Source organism: Armigeres subalbatus, chromosome 2, assembly GCF_024139115.2.
Source record: "Armigeres subalbatus isolate Guangzhou_Male chromosome 2, GZ_Asu_2, whole genome shotgun sequence".
NCBI lineage: Eukaryota > Metazoa > Arthropoda > Insecta > Diptera > Culicidae > Armigeres > Armigeres subalbatus.
In genome coordinates this window covers 255,355,044-255,379,607 of record NC_085140.1, presented here as the reverse complement: position 1 = coordinate 255,379,607, position 24,564 = coordinate 255,355,044, and the positions used below count along the sequence as shown (strand labels likewise).

At 43.9% G+C, this 24,564-nt stretch overlaps 1 protein-coding gene across 1 annotated transcript in view; it reads left to right on the top strand.

The window, feature by feature from the left end:
• Positions 1-24,564, top strand: part of LOC134212102 (uncharacterized) — a 443,781-nt gene that overhangs the window by 369,591 nt on the left and 49,626 nt on the right. Inside the window, exons 7-10 of the mRNA XM_062689641.1 lie at positions 5,764-5,860; positions 6,002-6,129; positions 6,826-6,968; positions 12,902-13,024. Of these exons, the coding sequence (XP_062545625.1) occupies positions 5,764-5,860; positions 6,002-6,129; positions 6,826-6,968; positions 12,902-13,024 (491 nt within the window). The remainder of the gene's footprint in view (positions 1-5,763; positions 5,861-6,001; positions 6,130-6,825; positions 6,969-12,901; positions 13,025-24,564) is intronic.

The window sequence follows — 24,564 nt, the reverse complement described above, 5'->3', positions numbered from 1 at the left end:
GAATTTAAACTCTGCCTCAAATAGGTGTTTTGGTCCTGGCTACAAACATTGAATTTCCAGCGTCGGTACCGTCAATAGGTGATAACTTGTACCTAAAGAGAGACAACAATTTAGAAATACTTATGCTCTCCATGCAGAATCTCCAGCGAATTAGCTCGCGCATGAATGAGATTTGAGCATGATTCTACCAACACTGCCAACAGGTAGTTTTTCAAATAGTTTTCATTTTACCATTTACCGTTAATTGAAGAATGACTTACTTGAATTTGACCAAGTTTCGGATAGTTTAGTAACGCAAAGAGGATCTGCGTACTCTGATTCTGAAAAATGCTCATGTTATTAAATGCAGCTTGCATTTTCGATCAACCCTCAAAGTGAATTCACGGGAGTGTTCACTTCTGAAGCTTTCAAATTCGATAACTAGGCAATCCTATCTACAGAGTGCAAACAAGTAAGTTGCTTATTGCTACTGTATTGGATGCTGTATTGAAGTGTTTTTACGCTGTTTCCAAATAAAAAGTATTACATTTTAGTTCAATGTGTTTAAATTTGCCATAATAATCATTAGGCGATAACAACAATCAGCAAGCATTTGTCTAAAACTCGATGTGTGAGAACATGTGAAAAATTTGGTTCGAAAAACGTATTGGAGGGTAACCAATTCCTCCGTTTGGTTTTGATCCCACGAAACCAGTACGCTAGACAGGTGCTTCCCCTACTAAGCTACGAAGGACCTCCATCGTTCTCCGCAGCTCAAAAGGCTACTGATGAGATCAAATTTCCAACACCAGGCACATAGCCGAATTCTTGCAATCTATTTTTAAAAATTGTCATAAGACGAGTTTGTACAATTCCGTTTATTTCCACCACTTTATTGTACCTTTGACAGATGTGTATTTCGACCTCAACAGTAAGGTCTTCTTCAGTGTCCCGTACTTGACTTGACTTCCGAGTCGAATGACAAGTAAATACATTTCACTAAAAGCTTAATAGTAGTTTGTGCAACAAGTTGAAAAAATCGAGTTTTGCAACGAGTTGCATATGCTATTTTTTACAATGACGAATAATTGACTATAATATGACAAATCTGTACCAAAATTATACTTGTATTTGTATAATCCCTTCCAGAATTTACTCCACATGATCAATAAATGACCATGACCAATAAATTATGTTGCAGCAGAGAACAATCAGATTCTATGTTGCCGTGCCACATTGCATAGTTCGGTAAACCGTGAAACGATAAATGTACTTGTCTTTGGAAATTTTTAATGTCATGTCCATCAAACTATTTCATTTACATATTACGCGACACAGAGAATACACCATTTGAACACTTCTTCTTCTTCTTATTGGCATTACATCTCCACAGTGGGACAGAGCCGCCTCGCAGCTTAGTGTTCATTAAGCACTTCCACAGTTACTAACTGCGAGGTTTCTAAGCCAGGTTCCCATTTTTGCATTCGTATATCATGATATTCATGATATTCGTATATTGCATTCGTATATCGGAAGTCGACACAATTTCCAACCCGAAAATTGCCTAGACCGGAACCGGGAATCGAACCCAGCCACCCTCAGCATGGTCTTGCTTTGTAGCCGCGCGTCTTACCGCACGGCTAAGGAGGGTCCCGAACACTTACCCAAGGTAATTCAGCAAAATGTAGTCATGTAACTACTGTTCTGATATTGGTTTTTCATTATAGCACCCAAATGAGTGTTATAATGAATATTATCCAACCCATTTGAGTTGCATGATGTTCATTAAAACACCCATTTCGTTGGTATGGAAAAGTAAGCCATTTTATGACTCAAAGGCGCACTGTAAACCAGATATTATGATCAAGATTATTTTAAAAAACCAACTCTTTTACACGCATTGTTTTTGTGCAATGCCAACCGAGTAGGATGAGTATTTAGTTCTGTCTGGCATCCACACACTGATTGATCAGCAATTGCTAAAACTTTCGCATGTTGTTCAATTGCACAAATCGAGTTTCAGACATAGTAACTAATTTCCACTTCAGGTGGCTAGTACCCGGAATATAGGCAATTAACTTTTATTGTACTGAACTCGAGTGGCGATCTCTTTCATCGCTTATGTGGTCGCCTACTTCATTGAGGGCAATTTCTGATGAAGCTGAGTCTGGATGCCAGACGTAACTAAAAACAAGCCCCTTCCGTATGTAAAGGTTAAACGGCTTCGTCAGTAGATGAAAATAACCAGCATAGGGGGTAGGGGGTTTTAGGGTTAAGCACTTGTCTAGCGTACTGGTTTCGTGGAATCAAACCCCACCGAAGGAAGAGATTACCATCCAATACATTTTTCGAGCTAAATCTTTACATGTTGTGCAATTGTATAAATCGAGTTTCAGACATAGTAATTATTTTCCACTCCTGGTGGCTGATATCCGGAATATAGGCAATTAATCGATTGTACTGAACAAGCATTTGTTTACTTTGATCGATAGATCAAATAGGTGTGCAATGGATGTGCATGGCTGTGGTTGATACGGGTTGGCGTAAATAATCTGGCTGATAATGACTGGTGCGGAGTACCCTGACGTACCTGCAGTTGCTGCGGATCTGGCAATTCTGAATACAGTTGCCGGTTCAATTCGCCGACTGTAGTCTGATGTAGGGCCCTCCTTAGCCGTGCGATGAAACGCACGGCTACAAAGCAAGACCATGCTGAGGGTGGCTGGGTTCGATTCCCGGTGCCGGTCTAGGAAATTTTCGGATTAGAAATTGTCTCGACTTCCTTGGGCATAAAAGTATCATCGTGCTAGCCTCATGATATACGAATGCAAAAATGGTAACTTGGCTTAGAAACCTCGCAGTTAATAACTGTGGAAGTGCTTAATGAACACTAAGCTGCGAGGCGGCTCTGTCCCAGTGTGGAGATGTGATGCCAGTAAGAAGAAGAAGTCTGATGTCAATCAGGTTTGGCTAGCAACTGAACCGATACTGTCGCGTCCGCTCCATCATTCTCAACGTGGGTTGTATTTGTCTCTACTATGGAACTAGCTTCTGAGTGCAAACTTACTACTGTCTGACCCTGTTAATCCGAAAAATATTGGTCTGCAGTAGCTGCTTCGTCCTCGACTACTGCTGATGAAGGTTCTCTTGGTACATTTACACTCGGTTCCCGGAATTCACCTCCTTTCGCATTTGACATCGGCAGCCGTTTTTAGTGGACGTTAGCAGCGCATGACTCTCCTTGATCGTATTTGAAATCCGGTAGCGGTACCGCCACCTGTGCGGCCAGTACCTCTGACGGCACTCTCATTGGAATCTCCACTTTATTGAAGCCGGGTGCTGCCTCCTTTCTAAACAAACGCAAAGTTTGTGCTTTTTGTTGAAAAAATACTAATTTGTTGACTTTGACAACCGTTAAATAATGATCAATATATACGTTACGTTTCCTACAAGAGTCGATAATTGAGAATAGTTGATCGTAGCATCAACCAACACCCGATGGTTCCAAAATTTGCTCGAGCTCTTGAATCGAGATGGTCAGTAGCTCGAAAATTCCTATGTTACAAATTATAACAATAACACTAAATTATATAATCTTCAATAACAGGTTGAACTATTTTCTTACCTTCAAAAATCTCCCACAAGGAAGGTCCAAGTCGCAGAGAATCTGTTCAGCCATGTTGCTTTTTTATTGTAATTTTTCACACATGAAAATCACGTTTTTTTTTTTCAACTTTCCTGATACGTTCTGAATCACGTAGTTTGTATATGACGACAATGACGTTTAGGTAGGCTGCATTGAAACATGAAGTAGAGGGCATCTGACACTGAACGATTTTATACAGTTTTGACGTAGGACTTACGTCTTTCTTTACTATACTGGGTGTCATTTAGATTTTTGGAAATCGAGAGCGTTACGCTGGAAGGGAAGATTTTGAACGCTACTAGCGCCCTTATCTTTAGATGGATTTTTAAGATTTATATATCAATCGACTCGGACACTCTCCACCATTTTGCCTATTTCATTGAAACTTAAGATTATTAACGATAAACTATTGAAAATGTCAATTCTTGTCAAAGCCAGTAAAAGTTTCATATGTAACCAATCCCGTGCATTCCTAACACGGACATCAGAATGCGGTATGTCACGGGCCTTCGGGTCTACCGGAAGATTTTCTTTGCTTGTGCTTGCCGTGTGTGAGTCATTACAATTTGTGACAGCAACGCGTACTGATGTGCTTTTTGCTCGCGCATTTTTCGTTTCGTTCGTTCGTTCGCTGCTACATACACAGCGACAGCATGCAGCAACCAGCGGAAAAACTGACGGTGGGTGGGTCGGCGAATATGCATGAAAGAAGTGGGCGCATTTTTTGTAATTCTGTGCTTGATGATGGTCGGATACAGTGGTGTCGGTTGCGATGGATGCAATCGCCCATCGCATCGCTCGGAGTTCATCGGCTAGAGGCCGATGATGACTGAGGCAGCGAGGGCAGCGGTGGTGGATGAAGATGAATAAAATTAGAGAGATTTGGTCTGCTCATCCACGAAAAGTGATTGGTTTCATTATCCACATGATCCCGGGATGGGTAAGAGTCATGTCATATGACTGACCATATGTTAAGTTGTGCTTGGTACTAATCGTACTAATCGACACATACATTAAAACATGGTTATACTATAACAGTTCTGATTCCCCAGCAAAAAAAAAAAATCAACCACACTGAGGAAATTAAAAATTTGATTAAAATATTTACTTTCATTTATTTGCAGAAGTCATTAGCAATTAAAGATGCACAGTCAGCAATAGTGTTAATATCCCTTTTACATTAGAAAATTTCGCTGTATTACATGTAAATCTTTTAAAAAAATCCGCAAAAAATAATTTCCAGAAAAATATTTAAATAAACTTATTCTTATTCTTTGTTTTTCATTTTCTGAGAAGTTGTATTATTAAACTTGACGTAGACTCGGAGTTTGGAATGAAAACATTAAATAATTTTTCGTTGATGTATTAGCAGTACCTCTTCTATTTTAGTAGGGTTACTGCTACTTGACTTGTTTCTTATTGTTGTGATTTTTTTCATCAGTAAGCACGCATGTTAGCAAAAAGAAGCAACGAAATTGGTGCTGTATTTCTTTGTTTGGAAAACGGGATAGTTCCCCCAAAATAGCACATTTTGCCCAAGTTTGAAAATTTTATAAATAGAATTTCTAAACTTCAAATACAATCATGAATAAGAAATCTATAAATGCCCTACATTCGCTTGAGTAAATTAGGGCTTAACAGTTAGAAACAAAGCAATTCTAATTATGTATTTAATTATTAGTTTTATTTCCAGAAGTTTTGAATAAACAAATTGCTAATAATTCTACACAGCATGGAAGTTGTCGTTTCCAATATCAATACTATAATCATACTCCATAGATCCAAAAGTTAGAAGTTAAATGTAAATACGCTACGTTTATTCAAGTCCTACGTCTACTCGCGATTATGTTGAAAACATTACCCATTGCTCGTTTTCCATTTTAAGTGCACATTTACGTACATCTAACGTTAGATTATTTTTGAGTGTATATTTGGGTTCACTGACTCTGGAGTTTAGTTTTAGTATGTTCATATGTCAACTGACATTGAACACTTCTTCGAGTACAGTTTTAAATCTTGCTGCAACATTTTGCTCCCATGTGAATTTTTACATGCTCAAATTTTAACCTGGACTAGCTTTATGAAGGGAATGCTATTGTCGATTTTTAGTAACAACAAATTTCTCTTTATTATTCCAGGTTACACCGGCAAGAACTGCCAATTCGAATCGGATCCCTGTAATCCATCGCAGTGTTTGAATGGAGGCACATGTGTCGGAAACTCGACCCATTTCAGGTAAGCTGAACAATTATTCATCAATCTGCTCATCTGCAACCCTTCAGCTCGAACAGCAAACAGTAACGGCTATTCAAGCTAATATATCAATCTCGCGAACACAAGTACAATCCATCACGTCATTAATCCACCCCATTCCAGATGCGATTGTACTTCGGGCTATACCGGGCCGCTCTGTCAGCACAATCTCAACGAGTGCGAGTCCTCGCCGTGTGTGCACGGAATCTGTGTCGACCAGGAGGACGGATTCCGGTGCTTTTGTCAACCAGGTAAGTACAGCTCGGATTCGTGGAATTCGAAACGGGGCACGGGTGGTTTTTCAAATAAATTCAATCGAGGCATGAAATTATTCACAAATCATATTGGCACAGCACTTGTGTGCGCCAGATCGGAACCAACAGCGATCCACTCTACGTAATAATAATTCAATTCTCGGTATGCGATGGGAGCTAAATTGCCCCATTTGGCATAGGCTAACTCAGCCACCGTTAGTTGCATCTGCTTTCCTCTATCAGCAGAATCCATCCATCGTGGCTGCCGTAATATCGTTAGTGGATATTGGCGAGTTGTATTGGATTCAGCGCTACTCAAGCTTTCAAATTTATCGAATTTGTGATGCATTAGTAGACAGAATTGCGTTGCATGTAACCCATGTAATAGCGCTGGTTTGCCAGCAGAATGCCGACTCAATCGACTGGTCTCGCATAATGATGGAACTACAACTGCTGACTACGCTGATCCCATAACTCGGCAAACACTGAAACTAACAGAAAGGGGTTCCGCACATTAGTGCTAATGAATTGGGTCGCAATTATGCCTAATGGTATTTGCTCAGAAATATCAACCCTCGGCAGCAGTCACAGCACAACCTCTAAACTATTCCTATTATGTATGCTCACTTTCCATTCAGCAACTAACTATAACCTTGATGTCACGTCTGTTTCTATTTTCGCACACACTTGCAGGGTTTTCCGGGGAGCTGTGCAACTTCGAGTACAACGAGTGCGAGTCCAATCCGTGCATCAACGGCGGTCAGTGCATCGACAACATTGGTGGCTTTTCGTGCAAATGCACTCGCGGCTACACGGGAAAGCGTTGTCACATCAAGGTAGGTTGAAGCTTCCCATAGTACTGGGGAAGGGAAGGTATTTGGGTGGCTGAATGACTGCGGATGGGAATGGATTGAACCGTCAATCATTGTGCATGGACTCGTCGATGAAGTGTGGGTTAAGCGGGTTTTGTGCAGTTTTATCAATGAACAGGAAATAATTGGTGAACAACCGCAGTTTTTGACCTCCTGCTCGTAAAAGTTTATAAACTACTGTATCTATCTAAACTGAAACAAATTATATAGTCTGCAAAAACATTTGAATGACAGTTCGCAAGCAACAACTCTTTCTGCTTTCATTGGTTAGCACGTAACCTTTCACAGATAATAAAACCTCTGCTCAACAACGCCGAATAATATTTTCAATTTGGCTAGGAAAAATTTACGTTACATTGAGTAATTTATTTTAATTTCTCGGGAAGCAGGAGAAAGCATATTTCGTTGGTTTCCCTGGAATACAAATTTCTAACGAATATATCACCGATGCTCGTTGTACCAGAAATTGGAATTAATCGAATAGAAAATATTGATGGCATCGAATTTAATTGCTCACCGTGGGGAAAAAAAGTTCCATCTATTCATACTGGTGTATGAATACAAGTCGAGAGCTTGAGCACAGGGGTTCACATTAAGGTTAAATACATGGATAGAAAATACTGAGAATACGAACATGATATGTTTAAACATTATAGGAATCTTCTTCTTGATGATCATCACAAACTTGTGGCTTTTAACAATATTTGGCAGACAACTGCCAACTGCATGATGAGCACCGTTTGGATTCCATTTTCATTTGGAGCTTCGAAAGTTTTCTGCTTAAAGTTTGTGGAATAACTTTTATATACTTTCCATTTCATTTCGGAATTTGGCCAATTTGTTTAGCACGACCAAGCCTCCGATGTTTTAGGAACCCCTGATTGGCATGAACCTACGGAACGAACGAAGCGAAGCCTTATTATTCACGTAACAGCCCTCCGCAGCGGATACCCATAGTCGACCGAAATACGTAGTTTTAGCAATTATTGTGAGTCTCATTTACCGGGGTGCAAGAAACTTGCACCGATTGAGTGCAAAACTTACGGCTTCGGATTTATTTCCTAAGGTTGGGTTGCGGTTTCTCTCATCATGCAATCAGCCACCAATCACCAAGGAATGGCTGCATAGGGACTTTAATTTTTCCGCCAGACGAGTGTCGCTTGAAACTCGATGGCAGTGCTTTACTAAGGTTTGACAGTAATCAACGCCACACGGTGGGAGACGTTCGCTCCTGGCATTCGCCGTTCCCATTGAGGATAGAAATTTTGCATTCAGGTGAAGAACAAATGTTCGGATCGATGAATTCCGGTGCGGTTAGTTGTGTGTGGGCAATGCTATAAATATTCGATGGAAAATTTCCAACTTCCGAAGCGAAACTAATGGGCGCTTGGGATGATGATGGAAGCGGGAAACCGCTTCGAAGTTGAATGCCAAATTGGAGTGAGATCAGCCTTACTCGCTAATTGGAGATATCGATTAGACTGATGAAAATTGCGGTAGCTGGGAAATTTAGATTAAAAGTGTTAAAACGATATGGAGTATATAATTAAGGTTGAATAATTATAACGGTAATAATTAATTTATGAACAAATGTGTTTACACACCCCTAAAGTGGCAGTTAAATAAGAAAATATGTGGTTTGTTTTTCCTTTATTGTTGTAACCGTTCGCGAATTGTTTCGAGGTGATTTAAAACACGGTGGCTTAAGCGCCACTCTCGAAGAGAGACCACCGGTTGTGTTCTCTATTTGCCCGACTTTTACAGACCCTTCACCTCTGGGGACTCTCGAACGGTCGCTGGCTCCAAAATTACTCACGCTTAGAATACTCTACCTTTCCCCACCTACCTGAACTCGTTCAACCCGCTGTACTGTTAACGAAAAGCAATCTACGAAGTGAACTCGAGAAACTGTTGCCAAGGCCAACGCAATGGGAGTGAATTTTCCCAGCCCCGTGAAACGCAATACCTATTAAAACCTCAAGCTAACTTCGAATTACTACACAACATTTATTCTACTATTCGGGTTGAACTATTTTTAACGGTACGGAATGGAGAAAAAGAGCTAAATCATGGCCATGAAACAACAAGCTCACATACCTGCGCAGGTTTTTGCTTTTCGATGCACTGTTGCGTTGGAAGTACTCCGCCGAGAAGATGGCGACGATGTCCTCTGACCAGGTTGTGGCGATGGCGGCCGATTGGCTTTGCCGCAGATGCTGCACATTAGCGCGCAGCGATGGAGGTCAAGCTCGAGCGATATGGCCGAGACAAAAGATGCGGAGGGAGTGGCGGATGGACGGAAGGCTTCCGATTTCGGAATCGAGAATAACCGTCCGAATAACCGTTCCCTCAAGCTAGTAGCTTCCTTTCCCTAACGACCCGGCTTCGCGTACCTTTCCGGTTCACCGAGCGAGGACTAAAAGGAAAACTACTAACCGTCGGTTCGGATTCGGTCCAGCGTACGATTATTGACGACGTACGGGGACCGCACTCTCGGGAATGATCCACGGATATTGGCTTGGGGATCTTAACTTCGACGGTTGATTGGCGACCGCCGAGTTTTCGCTTTTGGACGAGCGACTTCACTCCTCCTCCGTTCCTTCCAAGTTCCTCCAGGAATTCCTCTGGAAGTTCCTCCAGGAATTCCTCCGGAAGTTCCTCCAGGAATTCCTCTGGAAGTTCCTCCAGGAATTCCTCCGGAAGTTCCTCCAGGAATTCCTCCGGAAGTTCCTCCAGGAATTCCTCCGGAAGTTCCTCCAGGAATTCCTCCGAAGTTCCTCCAGGAATTCCTCCGGAAGTTCCTCCAGGAATTCCTCCGGAAGTTCCTCCAGGAATTCCTCCGGAAGTTCCTCCAGGAATTCCTCCGGAAGTTCCTCCAGGAATTCCTCCGGAAGTTCCTCCAGGAATTCCTCCGGAAGTTCCTCCAGGAATTCCTCCGGAAGTTCCTCCAGGAATTCCTCCGGAAGTTCCTCCAGGAATTCCTCCGGAAGTTCCTCCAGGAATTCCTCCGGAAGTTCCTCCAGGAATTCCTCCGGAAGTTCCTCCAGGAATTCCTCCGGAAGTTCCTCCAGGAATTCCTCCGGAAGTTCCTCTAGGAACTCCTCCGGAAGTTCCTCTAGGAACTCCTCCGGAAGTTCCTTCAGGAATTCCTCCGGAAGTTCCTCCAGGAATTCCTCCGGAAGTTCCTCCAGGAATTCCTCCGGAAGTTCCTCCAGGAATTCCTCCGGAAGTTCCTCCAGGAATTCCTCCGGAAGTTCCTCCAGGAATTCCTCCGGAAGTTCCTCCAGGAATTCCTCCGAAGTTCCTCCAGGAATTCCTCCGGAAGTTCCTCCAGGAATTCCTCCGGAAGTTCCTCCAGGAATTCCTCCGGAAGTTCCTCCAGGAATTCCTCCGGAAGTTCCTCCAGGAATTCCTCCGGAAGTTCCTCCAGGAATTCCTCCGGAAGTTCCTCCAGGAATTCCTCCGAAGTTCCTCCAGGAATTCCTCCGGAAGTTCCTCCAGGAATTCCTCCGAAGTTCCTCCAGGAATTCCTCCGGAAGTTCCTCCAGGAATTCCTCCGAAGTTCCTCCAGGAATTCCTCCGGAAGTTCCTCCAGGAATTCCTCCGGAAGTTCCTCCAGGAATTCCTCCGGAAGTTCCTCCAGGAATTCCTCCGGAAGTTCCTCCAGGAATTCCTCCGGAAGTTCCTCCAGGAATTCCTCCGGAAGTTCCTCCAGGAATTCCTACGGAATTTCCTCCAGGAATTTCTCCGGAAGTTCCTCCAGGAATTTCTCCGGAAGTTCCTCCAGGAATACCTCCGGAAGTTCCTCCAGGAATTCTTCCGGAAGTTCCTCCAGGAATTCCTCTAGAAATTCCTCTTGGAATTCCTCCAAAAGATCCTTCAGGAGTTTCTATGGAAATTTCTCCAAGAGTTCCTCCAGGAGTTTCTTCGGAACTTCCTTCAGCATTTCCTCCGGAATTTCCTCCAGGCGTTCCTTCGGAAATTCCTCCAGGATTTCGTCCAGGAGTTCCTCCAGAAGTTCATCCAGGGGTTTATAAATGAAATTCTGAAATATTTTCAAACCGTACGTACGTACTGCCGAAGAGATTTTGGAACGATTCCTTGAATTCCTGAACAGCAACTACATTTTTCTGAATATTTAAATATCAGGTGCATTTTGTTTGAACAAATATTATTTTGTTTGACCGAGCATACGTCGGTGGGCGGTGGCGCATAATCTCAAAAGTTTCTTAAAATCGACCGGTCAACTAGTATTCATATTTTCTATGCTAAGATAGACTTTTGGTGAAAATTACAGCTGAATTGGTTGAAACTTTGGTGTGCTTCAAATCAATTTAGTGTTTTTGGCATTGTTCTATAATCGGAACAAATCTTCTATGTGATTCAACAGATTTCGGTCTTTGAGATACCCAAAAAAGTGACAAAAACTCGTATTTTAACTGACTTTCGATCTTTAGGCACCAAACGAAAGCTATAGGTTTCTTAAATAAGACCATGTGGTGATTTATCCCTATTGACTTCTCGATTTAGTCCCCGTGGAACCCGTATTAAAGAGGTACTGTTTGAGCTTCTCAATAAAACACCTAATTTTCGAGTTTAGTGTTATGAAACATAAAATTGCTTGCAAATATGTGCTCTGACGATCCCAACTGTATTTGCTATCTTGTATACGTCATTTCTGGGCAATTTTATCCCTCGAGCGATCAACGAAGACCCTCTGGAAGATCTGGAACATCCGTAAAATCCTAAAAGTTCGTCCCAGAGTAAATTCACGATCATTGAGTGGCTGTCGTCGGTGACAGCAGAATTGTGCAAGTGCAATTTTCTTTTTCATTTTTCACTCGCTGCCAACAAACCTGCTTTTCAAACAAATTCTATTGAGCGCTGCCGATGCTGATGACGACCGCACGATGATTTCCAGCAAAACAACAGACGCGCGCGGGAAGACAACTTGACTTGAGACGATGTCTTCGCCGGTAGCGGTCCAAGTAACATCTTTTATGGCCGGTAATGGGTAAAAATAGACTACGCCATTCATGGATGTTCTCTTTAAAAAAAATAAGAGATGTAAACCGAATTGCATCCTGGCAACAGGTTAGAGCGATAGCAGGACATCAAATTGGCTTTTTACACCTCTCGACTCGTGGTGCAAGTAAGTGAAGGGTTCGCGATTCGAACGTTGTCGCTTTGTAATAGACTTATCAGAAATTCATCGGTGAGTTGATTGTATATAAATTTAAATTTAATTATGATAAATCTCATAGCTCATGGGTTCTCAACACTACTAAAGGCACATAAGGTCAATGTAAATATAATAGCATTGCATACTTATTTTGCGGTAAACAAAATTCTGTTAGGACTTTCATATTTGTATTAAATAATTTATCGAGACTGGTTAATTATTCCATTTACCGAGCACATAGAAAAGTAGAATTTTGTCCAAACAATAAAACCTATGCAACTCACTGAATATGATCCCACCTAATCCGATTAAACCGACACTTTCTCGCCGTTTTTCAACCGGATGATGGGATGTGGCGGTGTCTAAATATATACGTACTTTGTGTTTGAGACCAAACCAACTTTTATTCAACGCTGCACCATCGAGTTCAGTACACACACGCCGGCAACCATGTTTGCACTAACCGCCCACTTTGGTCCGGGGGGTGTTATTTTATCGCATGATCAAATTACTCGGACTTTTTTTTTGTTTACTTTGCCTAGCAAATAGCGATTTAGTTCTCCCGCCAAGCACTCAGCCACCCGCACCAAGCTTCTGCGTCACAACTATTTTATTCATCACCATCTTTTCTATCCTCCGTTTTTCTCGTTCTCCATTCTCCTTTCTCGCTGCCCACACCGCTTATGCTGCTGACCCTGCCTGCCCCCTCCAACAGGTGGACTTTTGCGCCAATGACCCGTGCCCGGATGGTCATCGCTGCATAGACCACGGTGATGACTTCACCTGCGAGTGTCCGGGAGGCCGCAACGGACCGGACTGCAATCAAGTTCCCCGAACGGTAAGTACCGACAGTATTGAGTGGTTCCCTTAACCCAGGATGACGATTCTGCGAAATAGAAAACCGAAAACTTTTCTTTTTGCGCCGCCATCCATCTGCACTGGAACGGTGAACCGGGGTTACGGAAAACTTTTCAAACCATTTCCATTGAGCTCGTAATGAGATTATCACCGGCTACGGGGAAACCTTTTTAAAAAGGACCGTTCGTGACGACGGTAGACCACAAGCTTTCGACGGAGTTGAAATTGAGAAGTTCATTTCCGCAAAATGTCGACCATCTGTCAATGAAAGGGGGTTTGAATGAAATCAAAACTTGTGGAGTCGATGTTTCGATGCTTGAATGGAATTCATAGTGAAAGTTTTTTCTGTTTGCCGATACTATAAATAACACTTTTGTTAAAATTTCCTTTAAGTTAAGTTTTCCAAGCTGTTAACGAAAAAGTTTTACCAAAAAATTCCAGAGGTTTAATAACTTTTATGTTAGGCTTAATGATAAATTAGCGAGGTGGGCTGACCTAGTATAGAACGCCTTGATGAGCGTGGGGCGCAATCAAGGATGGGAAGATGTGGCCTCGAACAGTGTTTTGTGGCGTCAATTTGATGATTCAGTGTTATCTGTTAAGATAACATCCGAATAATTTTTTTGCATTATCTACCTCCGATGCTCTTTTGATTCCGCTGGCGAAGGCAACTTTCTGTTGTCGCAAAGCGATTCTGATTTGTGCTTTAAACAAAATTCGTTTCGGCTCAATTTTCGTTGTATAAAATGGTGATCCTGAAAAGAACCGATGTATTTTCTGTAATGTGCATTTTCAATCACTAACTGCAGCAAAACCAGAGCCAGAACCATGCGTGAACGAGGCTGGGATCGCTACCAACGCAGTCGCCAGTGTGAACTCTCTAACAGAAATGACGCGCGAACTCGAAATACGGGTCTTTTTATACCCACAAAAAAAGAAGCGGTTGTTCAGAAGGCCAGTAACTTACGGAACGGGATGGGTTGGCTCTGAAATTGTTACTGGGTATAACAAGAATTGAAATTTTCGATGGTTTATCATAAATAATCTTGAGTTTCGATGAAATTGCTGGAAAGGTTTTGAGTCGATTCATATATAAATGTTTTAAGTCTTACATGATTTCGTGATGGTCCCTAGTTTTAGATTCTGATTTGACACCCAGTACCTTCGGGAAAAACATCCACCGATGCCTTATTCCGGGCAATCGTCTATTTTAAAAAATGTATCCCATTCACCATCCAGAAGGAAACACATGAATAATTGCTTTTCACTGGGCAAACCACGATTTCCTAACCCCGCTATCGCCGTCTCTTTAAGATAAAGAATGTGTGTTCCAAATTTGGTTGAAATTTGCCAAGGGGTTCAGAAGTTACACTGAGGCCCTCCTTAGCCGTGGTAAAATTCGCAGCTACAAAGCAAGACCATGCTGAGGGTGGCTGGGTTTGATTCCCGGTGCCGGTCTAGGCAATTTTCGGATTGGAAATTACGTAGTTCCCTGGGCATAAAGGTATCATCGTGTTAGCCTCATGATATACGAATGCAAAAATGGTAACCTGGCTTAGAAACCTCGCAGTTAATAACTGTGGAAGTGCTTAATGAACACTAAGCTGCGAGGCGGCTCTGTCCCAGTGTGGGGATGTAATGCCAATAAGAAGAAGAAGAAGAAGAAGAAGAAGAAGAAGAAGAAGAAGAAGAAGACCAGCCCACTGAAGTCTGTCGTATTTTATACGATTCACAATATTTTCTTCTTTGTATACTTGATATAGCTCATGATTCATGCGCCTGCGCCACACACCATTTCCTAGTTTCCCTCCGAGTATTTTACGCAGTACTTTTCGCTCGAAAACCCCGAAAGCTCTCCGGTCCGCTTCTTTTAATGTCCATGCTTCATGTCCATGAAAAGTCATTGTTAGAATCAGAGTATTGTATATAGCAAATTTCGTTTCCATCTGCATGTTGCAGGACCTAAGCTGGTTACGTAAGCCGTAGATGGCCCTATTCGCAGCAGCAATTGCTTTTCACTTCACGGGAAACGTCATTGTTACATGTTGCGTTCCAAGGTAAACAAATTCTTCAACAATTTCAAACACATCCTCATCAAGCACTACCTTTGCACCAACACTACTAAGTATTCATCTATCTCTACCTGCCACCATGTACTTTGTCTTGGTAGAGTTAATGGTTAAGCCTATCCTCGCCGTATCCCTCTTCAGTGGGACAAAAGCCTGCACGCCAGATCTCCTAATAGCACCCTCGAATGGAATGTTGAACAATAAATTTGAAAGTGCATCACCGTGCTTCAATCCGTCTAAGGTCACAAACGAGGTTGACACTTCGTCTGCAATCCGAATACTTGATTTCGAGCCATCCAGCGTTGCACGTACCAGTCTAATCAGTTTTGCCAGAAAACCATGTGCGGACATTATCTGCTACAGCTCAATTCTCTTCAATGAATCGTACGCTGCTTTGAAATCTCTGAACAGCTAGTGAGTCTGCAAGTTGTACTTCCGGATTTTATCAAGGATCATTCGCAGGCTAAACGTCTGAACCGTCGTTGATCGGCCCTCACGAAAACCTGCTTGGTATTCACTGACGATTGATTCCTCAAGCGGTCTCAGTCTGTTAAACAGGATACGCAACAGGATTTTGTACGCCGAGTTCAGAAGGGTGATCCCTCCGTAATTGGCATACTCTAGTCTGTACCCTTTCTTATGGATTGAGCATATGAGGCCATCCAACCAGCCGGCAGGCAGTATTTCATCCTCCCATATTTTCTGGATAATGGGGTGGATTGATTTATGTAGCTGCTCACTTCCTTGTTTGAGAAGCTCGACCGGATCTCGCCCTTCCCAGCAGCTTTACTGTTTTTCAGCTGGTTTAGAGCCTTCTTAACCTCGTTCAGCGTTGGTGGTTCAACAGCTTGAACGTCGCTCCATCCTGTCCATCCTGCACCTTAATACACATTCATTTTCACCGTTCAACAAATTTTCGAAGTGCTCCTTCCACCTGGCTGCCACCATAGTCTTGATTGTCAGCAAATTTCTCTCTCGGTCATTGCACATGACGGGCACTGTCGCAGTCTTATGCCGCGCTCCATTGACAGTTGCGTAAAACCTCCGCATATCGTTTCTATCCATGTTCTCCTGCGCTTCAGCTATTACACTCTCTTCGTGTTGCCTTTTTTTTCTGCGGTGGATTCGTTTCTCTTCTGCCCTTGCTACACCGTACCGCTCTCTGTTGGAACGGGTTCGAGCCACTAGCATTCGACTCCTAGCAACATTTTTCTCGTCCGTCACTCGTTGGCACTTCTCATCAAACCAACAATTTCGTTGGCGTCGTTGTGCAGTTGTTCTTGCGCTGTTGTAGTCACAGCTTCGTGGATATTTTCCCACAATCTGTTGACGCCGCCAGATCCGGTGGCATCTCCTATTCGTTCGCCCAGCTTCTGGTGGTACTGTTCAGCAACTCCTTCAACTGGCAAGCGTTGGATATTGAAACGCATCGTTGTGTTGTTTCGTGAATTCGTAACGCTGAAAAGTCGCGCCCGAATTTTCGCAACTACAAGATAGTCATCCGAGTCGATGTTCGTACCTCTGAAGGACCTTACATCTCTAACATCCGAGAAATGTCGTCCGTCGACCACGTGGTCTATCTGTGAGCTAGTGTCTCCACTCGTATGTTGCCAGGTGTGTTTTCGGATATTCTTACGTGCAAAGTAGGTTCTACTTTTTGCCATCCCTCTAGCAGCAGCAAAAGTTACAAGTCGCAGACCATTATCGTTGGCAGCGGAATGAAGGCTTTCCGTACCAATGACAGGGCGAAAGAAACTTTCTCTTCCGATCTGCACTTTTGCATCCCCGATGACAATTTTAACATCGTGTGTTGGGCACTCTCCGTAGGCCTTATCAAGGCTCTCATAGAACTCATCCTTCACGTCATCAGGCTTATCGTTCGTTGGGGCATAGATGCTGATCAGGCTATAGTTGAAGAATTTGCATTTCATTTTTCAACACGCAAATGCGGTCGCTTATCGGCTTCCACCGGATAACACGCTTCATCTGCTTTACGATCACCATGAAGCCAACTCCTTGTTCTGCTATGTCACCACCGCTATAGTAGATGTGGTACTTGAATGGAGTGCTCGCTATGGGATCCACCGCCCGGAATTCACGTTCTTCAGTTTTGGGCCACCGTATTTTTTGGATTGCTGCCACACTCACGCCGACCTTCTGCGGCTCACGAGCCAGGAGCCCAACACGTGCGGGTTCATTCAAAGTTCTCACGTTCCAAGATCCGACTTTTCAATCGTTGTCCTTTATTCGTTGCCGAGTTTGTTGCCGTTGAATTGAAACTCGCTAGCTCGCGGGAGGGTATTCTACCGGGTCGTTACGCTACTTCAATCCCCCCTCTACTCAAGGTGAGGATGATTCGGTTCTTCGCAGGAGGGAACTATAAACGGAGCCGTCATAAAAAGCGCTAATGCGGTAGGATGGGCAAAGCTATTTGATGTAGAAGGGGGGGGGGGTATCTATACATGCAGTGATCTGAGAAAGACGAGCCTTAGTGGTCCTTTTGTGGACCCGGGAGGACGACGCAACGAAAATTGGTGAAAGGCCTTCTAAATTCATGGCTGCTCTTTCTTGCAGATTGCTACACCTGAGGCTTATTCATTTTACAATTTTATTGGTGACGTCACATTAAAGGGTACTTGCTTGTTGATTTTGGTGCGGGTTTGGTGTTTTCTGGCAGGCGTTTGAGGAATCTGGAGGAATGGCTAATCTGACTCGATCTGGCCGGCTTGGCGATGGTCGCAGGGGAGATTCAATCCAGAACCTTTCGTGGACGAGACGAGTGCGGGCTCTGAGGAGGCCGATTTAACCTCTCGGCGTCGGATTTAGAAGATGGCGGCCACACTTTGGCCAACGATGACGCTGCGTTGTCGAAGCCACCGAGCACTAGCCAAATCTTCCCGGAAATCACCTCCGATGCAGTACTTTCAAGAAACTTGGGAAAAATTATAAAAGAAAAAAGTCCCTTTGGCATGGACCTTTTTCTAGGGGACTTTTAATTTGTTTGTTACTGTCGTTTTTCTGTTCTTGTGTTGTTTTACAGGATTTTAACGTACTAATAGCTTTTAATCTACATAATCCGTACTACTTTACTATTAAAACAACTAGTTTTAACGACTAACAGATCCTTCTATTATTTACATACGCGCGCATTACTACTTCTTTCAAGGATCCCTGGTTTTACAAAAGAGAAAGATTCCACGTTTTCCGCCTCTTTTATAGTCCCTTTTTACATAAGTTATGTTCTATGCTTTTAAGTTTGCCCATCCTCTATAGGCAAGTTCAAATGGAGCAGGGCTGTGCATATTTTGCCCGAACTCAAACTGCTCGAACGTCTATCGCATCTGGTCACACTTGGTATGACGTGAAAGTGGGACACGCACTCACTAGTGAGAAGATCTCCGACCAGTCAGTGAGTGTGACAGTTCCGAGGAGTAATCTTTAGATTTGGGATTGGTGACTTGTGGTGATCACTTGTGGTGGAGCCAACAAGTCCATATTGGAACCGAACGGTTACAGAATCAATCCGTTTGCTCTACTTTTGCCTTTCTTGGTAACTGTAGAATCTTCGGTACCAGGGTAGCGCTACCTACATCACGTTGAAGGGGCTGCCTTCTCGATACTGACACGATGCAACATGGTGTGCACAGTTTAGTTTAGAGTTCCTCGCTGGCACTCGGACGATGATCAGCCGCCCCTAACATGAGTAACAGACGCTATTGTGAGCCACTCCTAACATGGAGGCAGACGCTCGATTAGATTTGCACCTCCGGAGAGACATACGACCATAGCACACCAAGCGCCAACGAAAAATTACCGATTTTTCTGCTCAAACTTTCGTTTATCAGATTTAATTGATCGCAAATCGTATTGGATATCCCTTAACCCCATAACTGAGGATATCCTACTGCAAATACTTACTCATGGATCCTGTACACCTCCGGTGGTGCAAAGGGCCGTTAGATTTCGGTCGACTTCTTTTATTTCTTCATTGAGGCTTAGCCGCCATGAGCCTCTGGGTCTGCTTCTGCTGCGATGTCCCGCTGGGTTCCAGTCTAATGCTTGTTTACAGATTTCGTTTCCGCCCCTACGTAGAGTGTGGCCGACCCAGCCCCACTTCCGATCCCGAATTTCTGTTGCTATCGGCCTTTTGTGACAACGACGATGGAGCTCGTTGTTCGAGATCCAGTTGTGAGGCCACCAGGCCCGAAATTTATACCGCAGGCATTTGTTAATGAACACCTGCAGCCGTTGAGTGTTCTTCACTGATACACACCATGTTTCGCTAGCGTATAACAGCACAGATTTCACGTTAGAGTTGAAAATTCGTATTTTGGTACGTTCACTTATCTGCCTGTTTTTCCAGATATTTCTTAAACTCGCAAAGGCAGCCCTTGCTTTCTTGATCCGTGCGCCTATGTCGGTCTTTGTACCGCCGTTTGACGCCATTTGACTACCAAGTTATTGGAAGCTTTCAACATTCTCCACTGGTTGCCCGGCTACTGTGAAACTGGAAGGAATCACCGTGTTTACATTCAACGATTTGGTTTTGTTGACGTTGATGACTAAACCTGCCGAGGAGGAGCGCTCGGCAAGGTCGTTGAGCTTACTCTGTATATCAGAGCGCCGTTGCGCGAGGAGTGCAACGTCATCCGCCAATTCGAAGTCATTTAGGTGCTCCATGGTTATAGGCTGCCATAACAGCCCGCGGTTTGGTACACGGTCAATCGCATCTACCAGAATCTCATCGATTACGATGAGGAACAGTAACGGTGATAGAATACATCCTTGCCTCACACCAGCCACGACCTGGATAGGGTCGGACAGGACCCCATTGTGCAGCACTCTACACGAGAAGGCCTCGTACTGTGCTTTGATTTGGCCGATGATTTTCTCAGGAACCCCCTTGCGTCTCAGGGCGCGCGCCCCACATATTCTCGTGATTGAGACGGTCGAAAGCTTTTTCGTAGTCAATGAATACCAAGTAAAGGGACTCTTGGAATTCGTTGACCTGCTCCAGAATGATGCGGAGCGTGACAATATGGTCCACACATGATCTTCACGGAATCCGGCTTGCTGCCACCGAAGAGTCGCATCGATCTTCTCCTGGATCCGGGCTAGGATAATTTTGCACAGAAATTTAAGAACGGTACACACACAGCAACATAATGCCTCGCCAGTTATCGCATACAGTCAGGTTACCCTTTTTGGGCACCTTCACTAAGATACTGATATGCGGTCGACCCCTGGGGCTTTATTCGAATTCATGCTTTGGATGGCTGTTTGAATCTCTAGCAGTGATGGAGCTTTAGTATTGACGTGTGTTATACGTCGAATCCTAGGCAGATCATGCCGAGGTGGTGATGGCCTGGCTGGCACTTGAAAAAGTGCTCGAACTAGCGTTTCAGCTGGTCAGTTGGGTCGGTCAATAACTGATCATTCGCGTCTTTCACAGGCATCTTTGCATTCATCTTCGCCCCGCTTAAGCGTCGTGAGATATCGTAGAGGAGGCGAATGTCCCCGGTTGCGGCGGCTCTCTCTCCTTTGTCGGCCAGAGAGTCTGCCCACGTTCGCTTGTCCCGTCGACATGAGCGTTTTACTTCCTTCTTAAGAGCCGCGTGTCGTTGACGGGCTAGGACTTTGGCTCCTCTGGTTTTCGATCGCTCTATCGCGGCTTTGGCTTCTCTTCGCTCTTCTATCTTCCTCCAGGTCTCATCGGTGATCCATTGTTTTCTCTGGGTGCGTAGTTCGCCCAGATTGTTCTCGCTGATGGCGATGAAGGCATTCTTGATGGCGGTTCATTGGTCTTCCACACTGCCACCTTCCGGAATATCTGCAGCACGCGTCTCCAGTTCTTCAACGAAGGACCGTTTCACCGTGGCATCTTCCAAACGGCTTGTGTTGAATCGTCGTCCAACTCTTTCCTCCTGCCGACGAATCCGCGCAATGCGCAGGCGTATTTCGCCGATGAGGAGGTGATGATCAGACGCGATATCGGCACTACATTTATTCCGTACATCAAGGAGGCTCCGTTTCCATTTTCGGCTGATGCAGATGTGGTCGATTTGATTTTCTGTAAAGCTGTCACGGGAGACCCACGTGACCTTGTGAACCGGTCGATGAGGGAAGAGCGATCCCCCGATCACCATGTCGTTATTACCACAAAATTCTGCGAACAGCTCTCCGTTTTCGCTCATTTCTCCGAGACCATGGCGTCCCATAATCCGTTCATGGTTCGAGTTGTCGGATTCGATCTCCACATTGAAGTCGCCCAAACAGATCTTGATAATATTATCATCCTTCGAAATTCCATCTTAGACGACATTGAGTTGACTGTAGAAGTTCTCTTTGTCTTGCAGATCGGCAGCATCGGTTGGCGCATAACATTGGATTATAGTAAGGTTTCGGACCCGTGTTCTAAATCTGGCAACGATTATCCTTTCACTTATAGGTTTCCACTTCTTAAGCGCAGAGTGTGCCTGAGCGCTTAGTAGGAAGCCAACTCCGCGATGCCGGGGAGCGTGTTCACCTCGTAAACCAGAGTATAACAGAACTTGTCCCGACGGCGTTCTGTGTTCTCCAAAGTTTGGCCAACGGACTTGACTCATTCCCAGGATCTCAAGCTTCATGCGGTGTGCCTCATTGGCAAGTTGTGTCAATTTACCCTGCTGGGCTAGGGTTAAAACGTTCCATGTTCCTATTCGTGTCCGTTGTTTCGCGCTAAGAGTCGTCGCCGTAAAATCAGTCCGTATTCGTTCATTATCGGATTCTCGAACAAATTGATGTTTCAGGAACAGTAGGTTGTTGGCCCAAGGTTTCCTATCCACCGGGATGGGGCTGCCATCTTAGGTATAGCTTCTGGGGAATAGCATTTCATACTCAGCCGCTGGATGCCAGTACAGACGCTGTTGGAGCCGCACCTCCTTGGTGGACAGACGCTCGATCAGTCGGGTCAAATTTGTTTAAAGTCCCACCCAACACCAGGACTACCCGACCAGTTAGTCATAACAAAATTTTATCACAATTGTATCAATATGTGTTACAAATAACAACACTTGCAATAATTTTGTTATAAATTCTCTGCCAAAGATGGAGGAAAAAAAATTTCATGATCGTCGTAACATGATTATAACATGATGTGTTATTGTATATTGTGGCAGAATCTACAATGACTGTGGATATTAATTTGTATATCACTGCAACTCCGTTTACGATTTGTGCAAGGGTTCATACTATGCTATGCTATGTCTATCAGAATTTTTGAAGGTTGATCTTGTAAGGTGACTTGAGTTCCTTTCAAGTTTATGTTTATGAAATACACGAAAGTAAGAAAAAAGAGGAATAGGAGATGGCACAGGCGTTGAATTCTAAATCTTAAGACGGTTAGTTGGATCCACGATCTGATTAAGGATCTTGGTGGTAAAGCTTCTCGACCCGATATGTACGCATAATATAGCATTATATTGCACGAATGCATACGAGAACAGGCATAGCAGTCAACAAAGAATAAATGTGGAAATGCTAACAAGAATACTCATCTGAAAATCAGACCGAATTTCATTAGCAACGTAGAATCGACAAAAAGGAAACAATTCTTTGTGCATGCCCACATCATACAACATTATTTCACCTCAAGTAACTGTACAAAGTGAAGCCACATACCGACGGGTACCGAAATGAAATCCCACCTTTCCTCGGAAGAATTTCTCGGCAACCAACAAACCGTATCGTTTCCTCTCGACTTCACTCGAATGAATTCATTTTTAATGACAGCAAAGCTCATTTTTTCCCTTGCTTTCACCGCCATCAAAGCTCCATTTTATTTCCGAAATCATTGCACTCCGAGGAGTGGCTTCCTTTATGACTCACTCAGAATCACTCTTCTTGCGATGGTTCGTTTAGTTTTCGCTCAATTTTCCCTCCTCGCTCGTACTCGCACTAATTACCGCCAAAGTCATTTAAGTTTAAATGAGCGTCGTCGCCGTCGCTGTCGGTTTCTTCACCAACATGCATGATTCTGGCCGGGGAACAGATCCCTGAAGCGGGCTGCAACCGAAACCCAGCACGAATCGGCTGCGGTAGTAGCTGGGGGTCGCTACCCCGCGGAACATCACAAACAAACGACCGGAGATACACATCATGAATTTTAATTAGCCTTTGCATGTCGGGCGTCGAGCATCGTATATACATTAGACGGAGCTGCATTAGAATCTGCGCTGTTACATCATTATCCTGTGGGAGCGAAAGCTGAAGCAAAAAAGTGGCGATCCTTTTCCAGTCCGCTGCAGACCATCCGGATCGGTGAAGTTTTGAGGGATGAAGTTTTGCGCATCTCCCCGAAACTTCATAAATACATATGACGTATAACCCAAAGAAAATTTAAAATTTGGTGCGACTCGAATTCAGATCGAATTAGTTTTATTCAATCATGTTAATATCTTCTAATAGAACTGTATATAAGAGATTTTGCATGTGAAAATAATTACCCAAATATTAATTACATCCCTGGAATGGACTATGCAGTCCGGCATCTACTTTTCCTTCGGTTATTTTTACCCTACATGGTGATCTGACCACTCCATGTACTTAATGCAATCCTGAACAAACCACTGCCCACAGCATCTGTAAGCAGTTTGCTGCATGCCTGACCTAAACCCTTCCCAATCAGCTGGGCTGGGCTTTGCTTTCAGTTTTTTTTTTTTCGAACTGGACCAGCAGACGGTTCGTTTCCTATCCTCTCGGTCGTTGAAAAAAGAGTAATTAGTAACCATTACGGACACCTGTGTGCTGATCAACGCGGGAAATGTGGGTTGAGAGCATATTTGTAAAATTACTTTCCAATCAGAGCGTGTTGTATGTACTTTTGCTCAACCAATTAGGACCCCATGGTAGCGTCTCCTCAATAACTCAGTATTTCAAATTCGGCGACACCGCACCGTCTTCCACCCCGTCTCGGCATCAGTAGTAAGCTGCTTCGTTACAAAATTGGAATTTAATCACCCCGTTATTTTTCTTAATTACATTTTTGCGCTGCCAGGACCGAAGCGTGGGAGCTTACGTACATACACTGCTATTAATCTCAATTTAGCTTCGTGGCGCTTCATTGCAAGATAGGTTGGTGGATGCTCGCGTCGCGGCGCGCTGTAGAGCTAAATAGAATACAACATTTCTGATTCAGACAGGAAGCGGTCGGTGATGCAACCCAAGCTGTACGACCCAGACGACAACACCGAGGACGGCAGCGCGTTTCGTCATCTCAACCACAACCTTACGATGATACGCGGAAAATGGGGGGTGGGGGTAGCTTCTGTGCGATGGCTGCGCCCCGTAAGATGAAAGAATTAAGTAAACTTGGAGGCGAAAAATTGAGCGTATCCGGATGAACGGCAAGTTTCTTCGCTGGAATTACACGCTTAATGGAAATGACTTTCAAACTCTTTGAGCTAATGATATA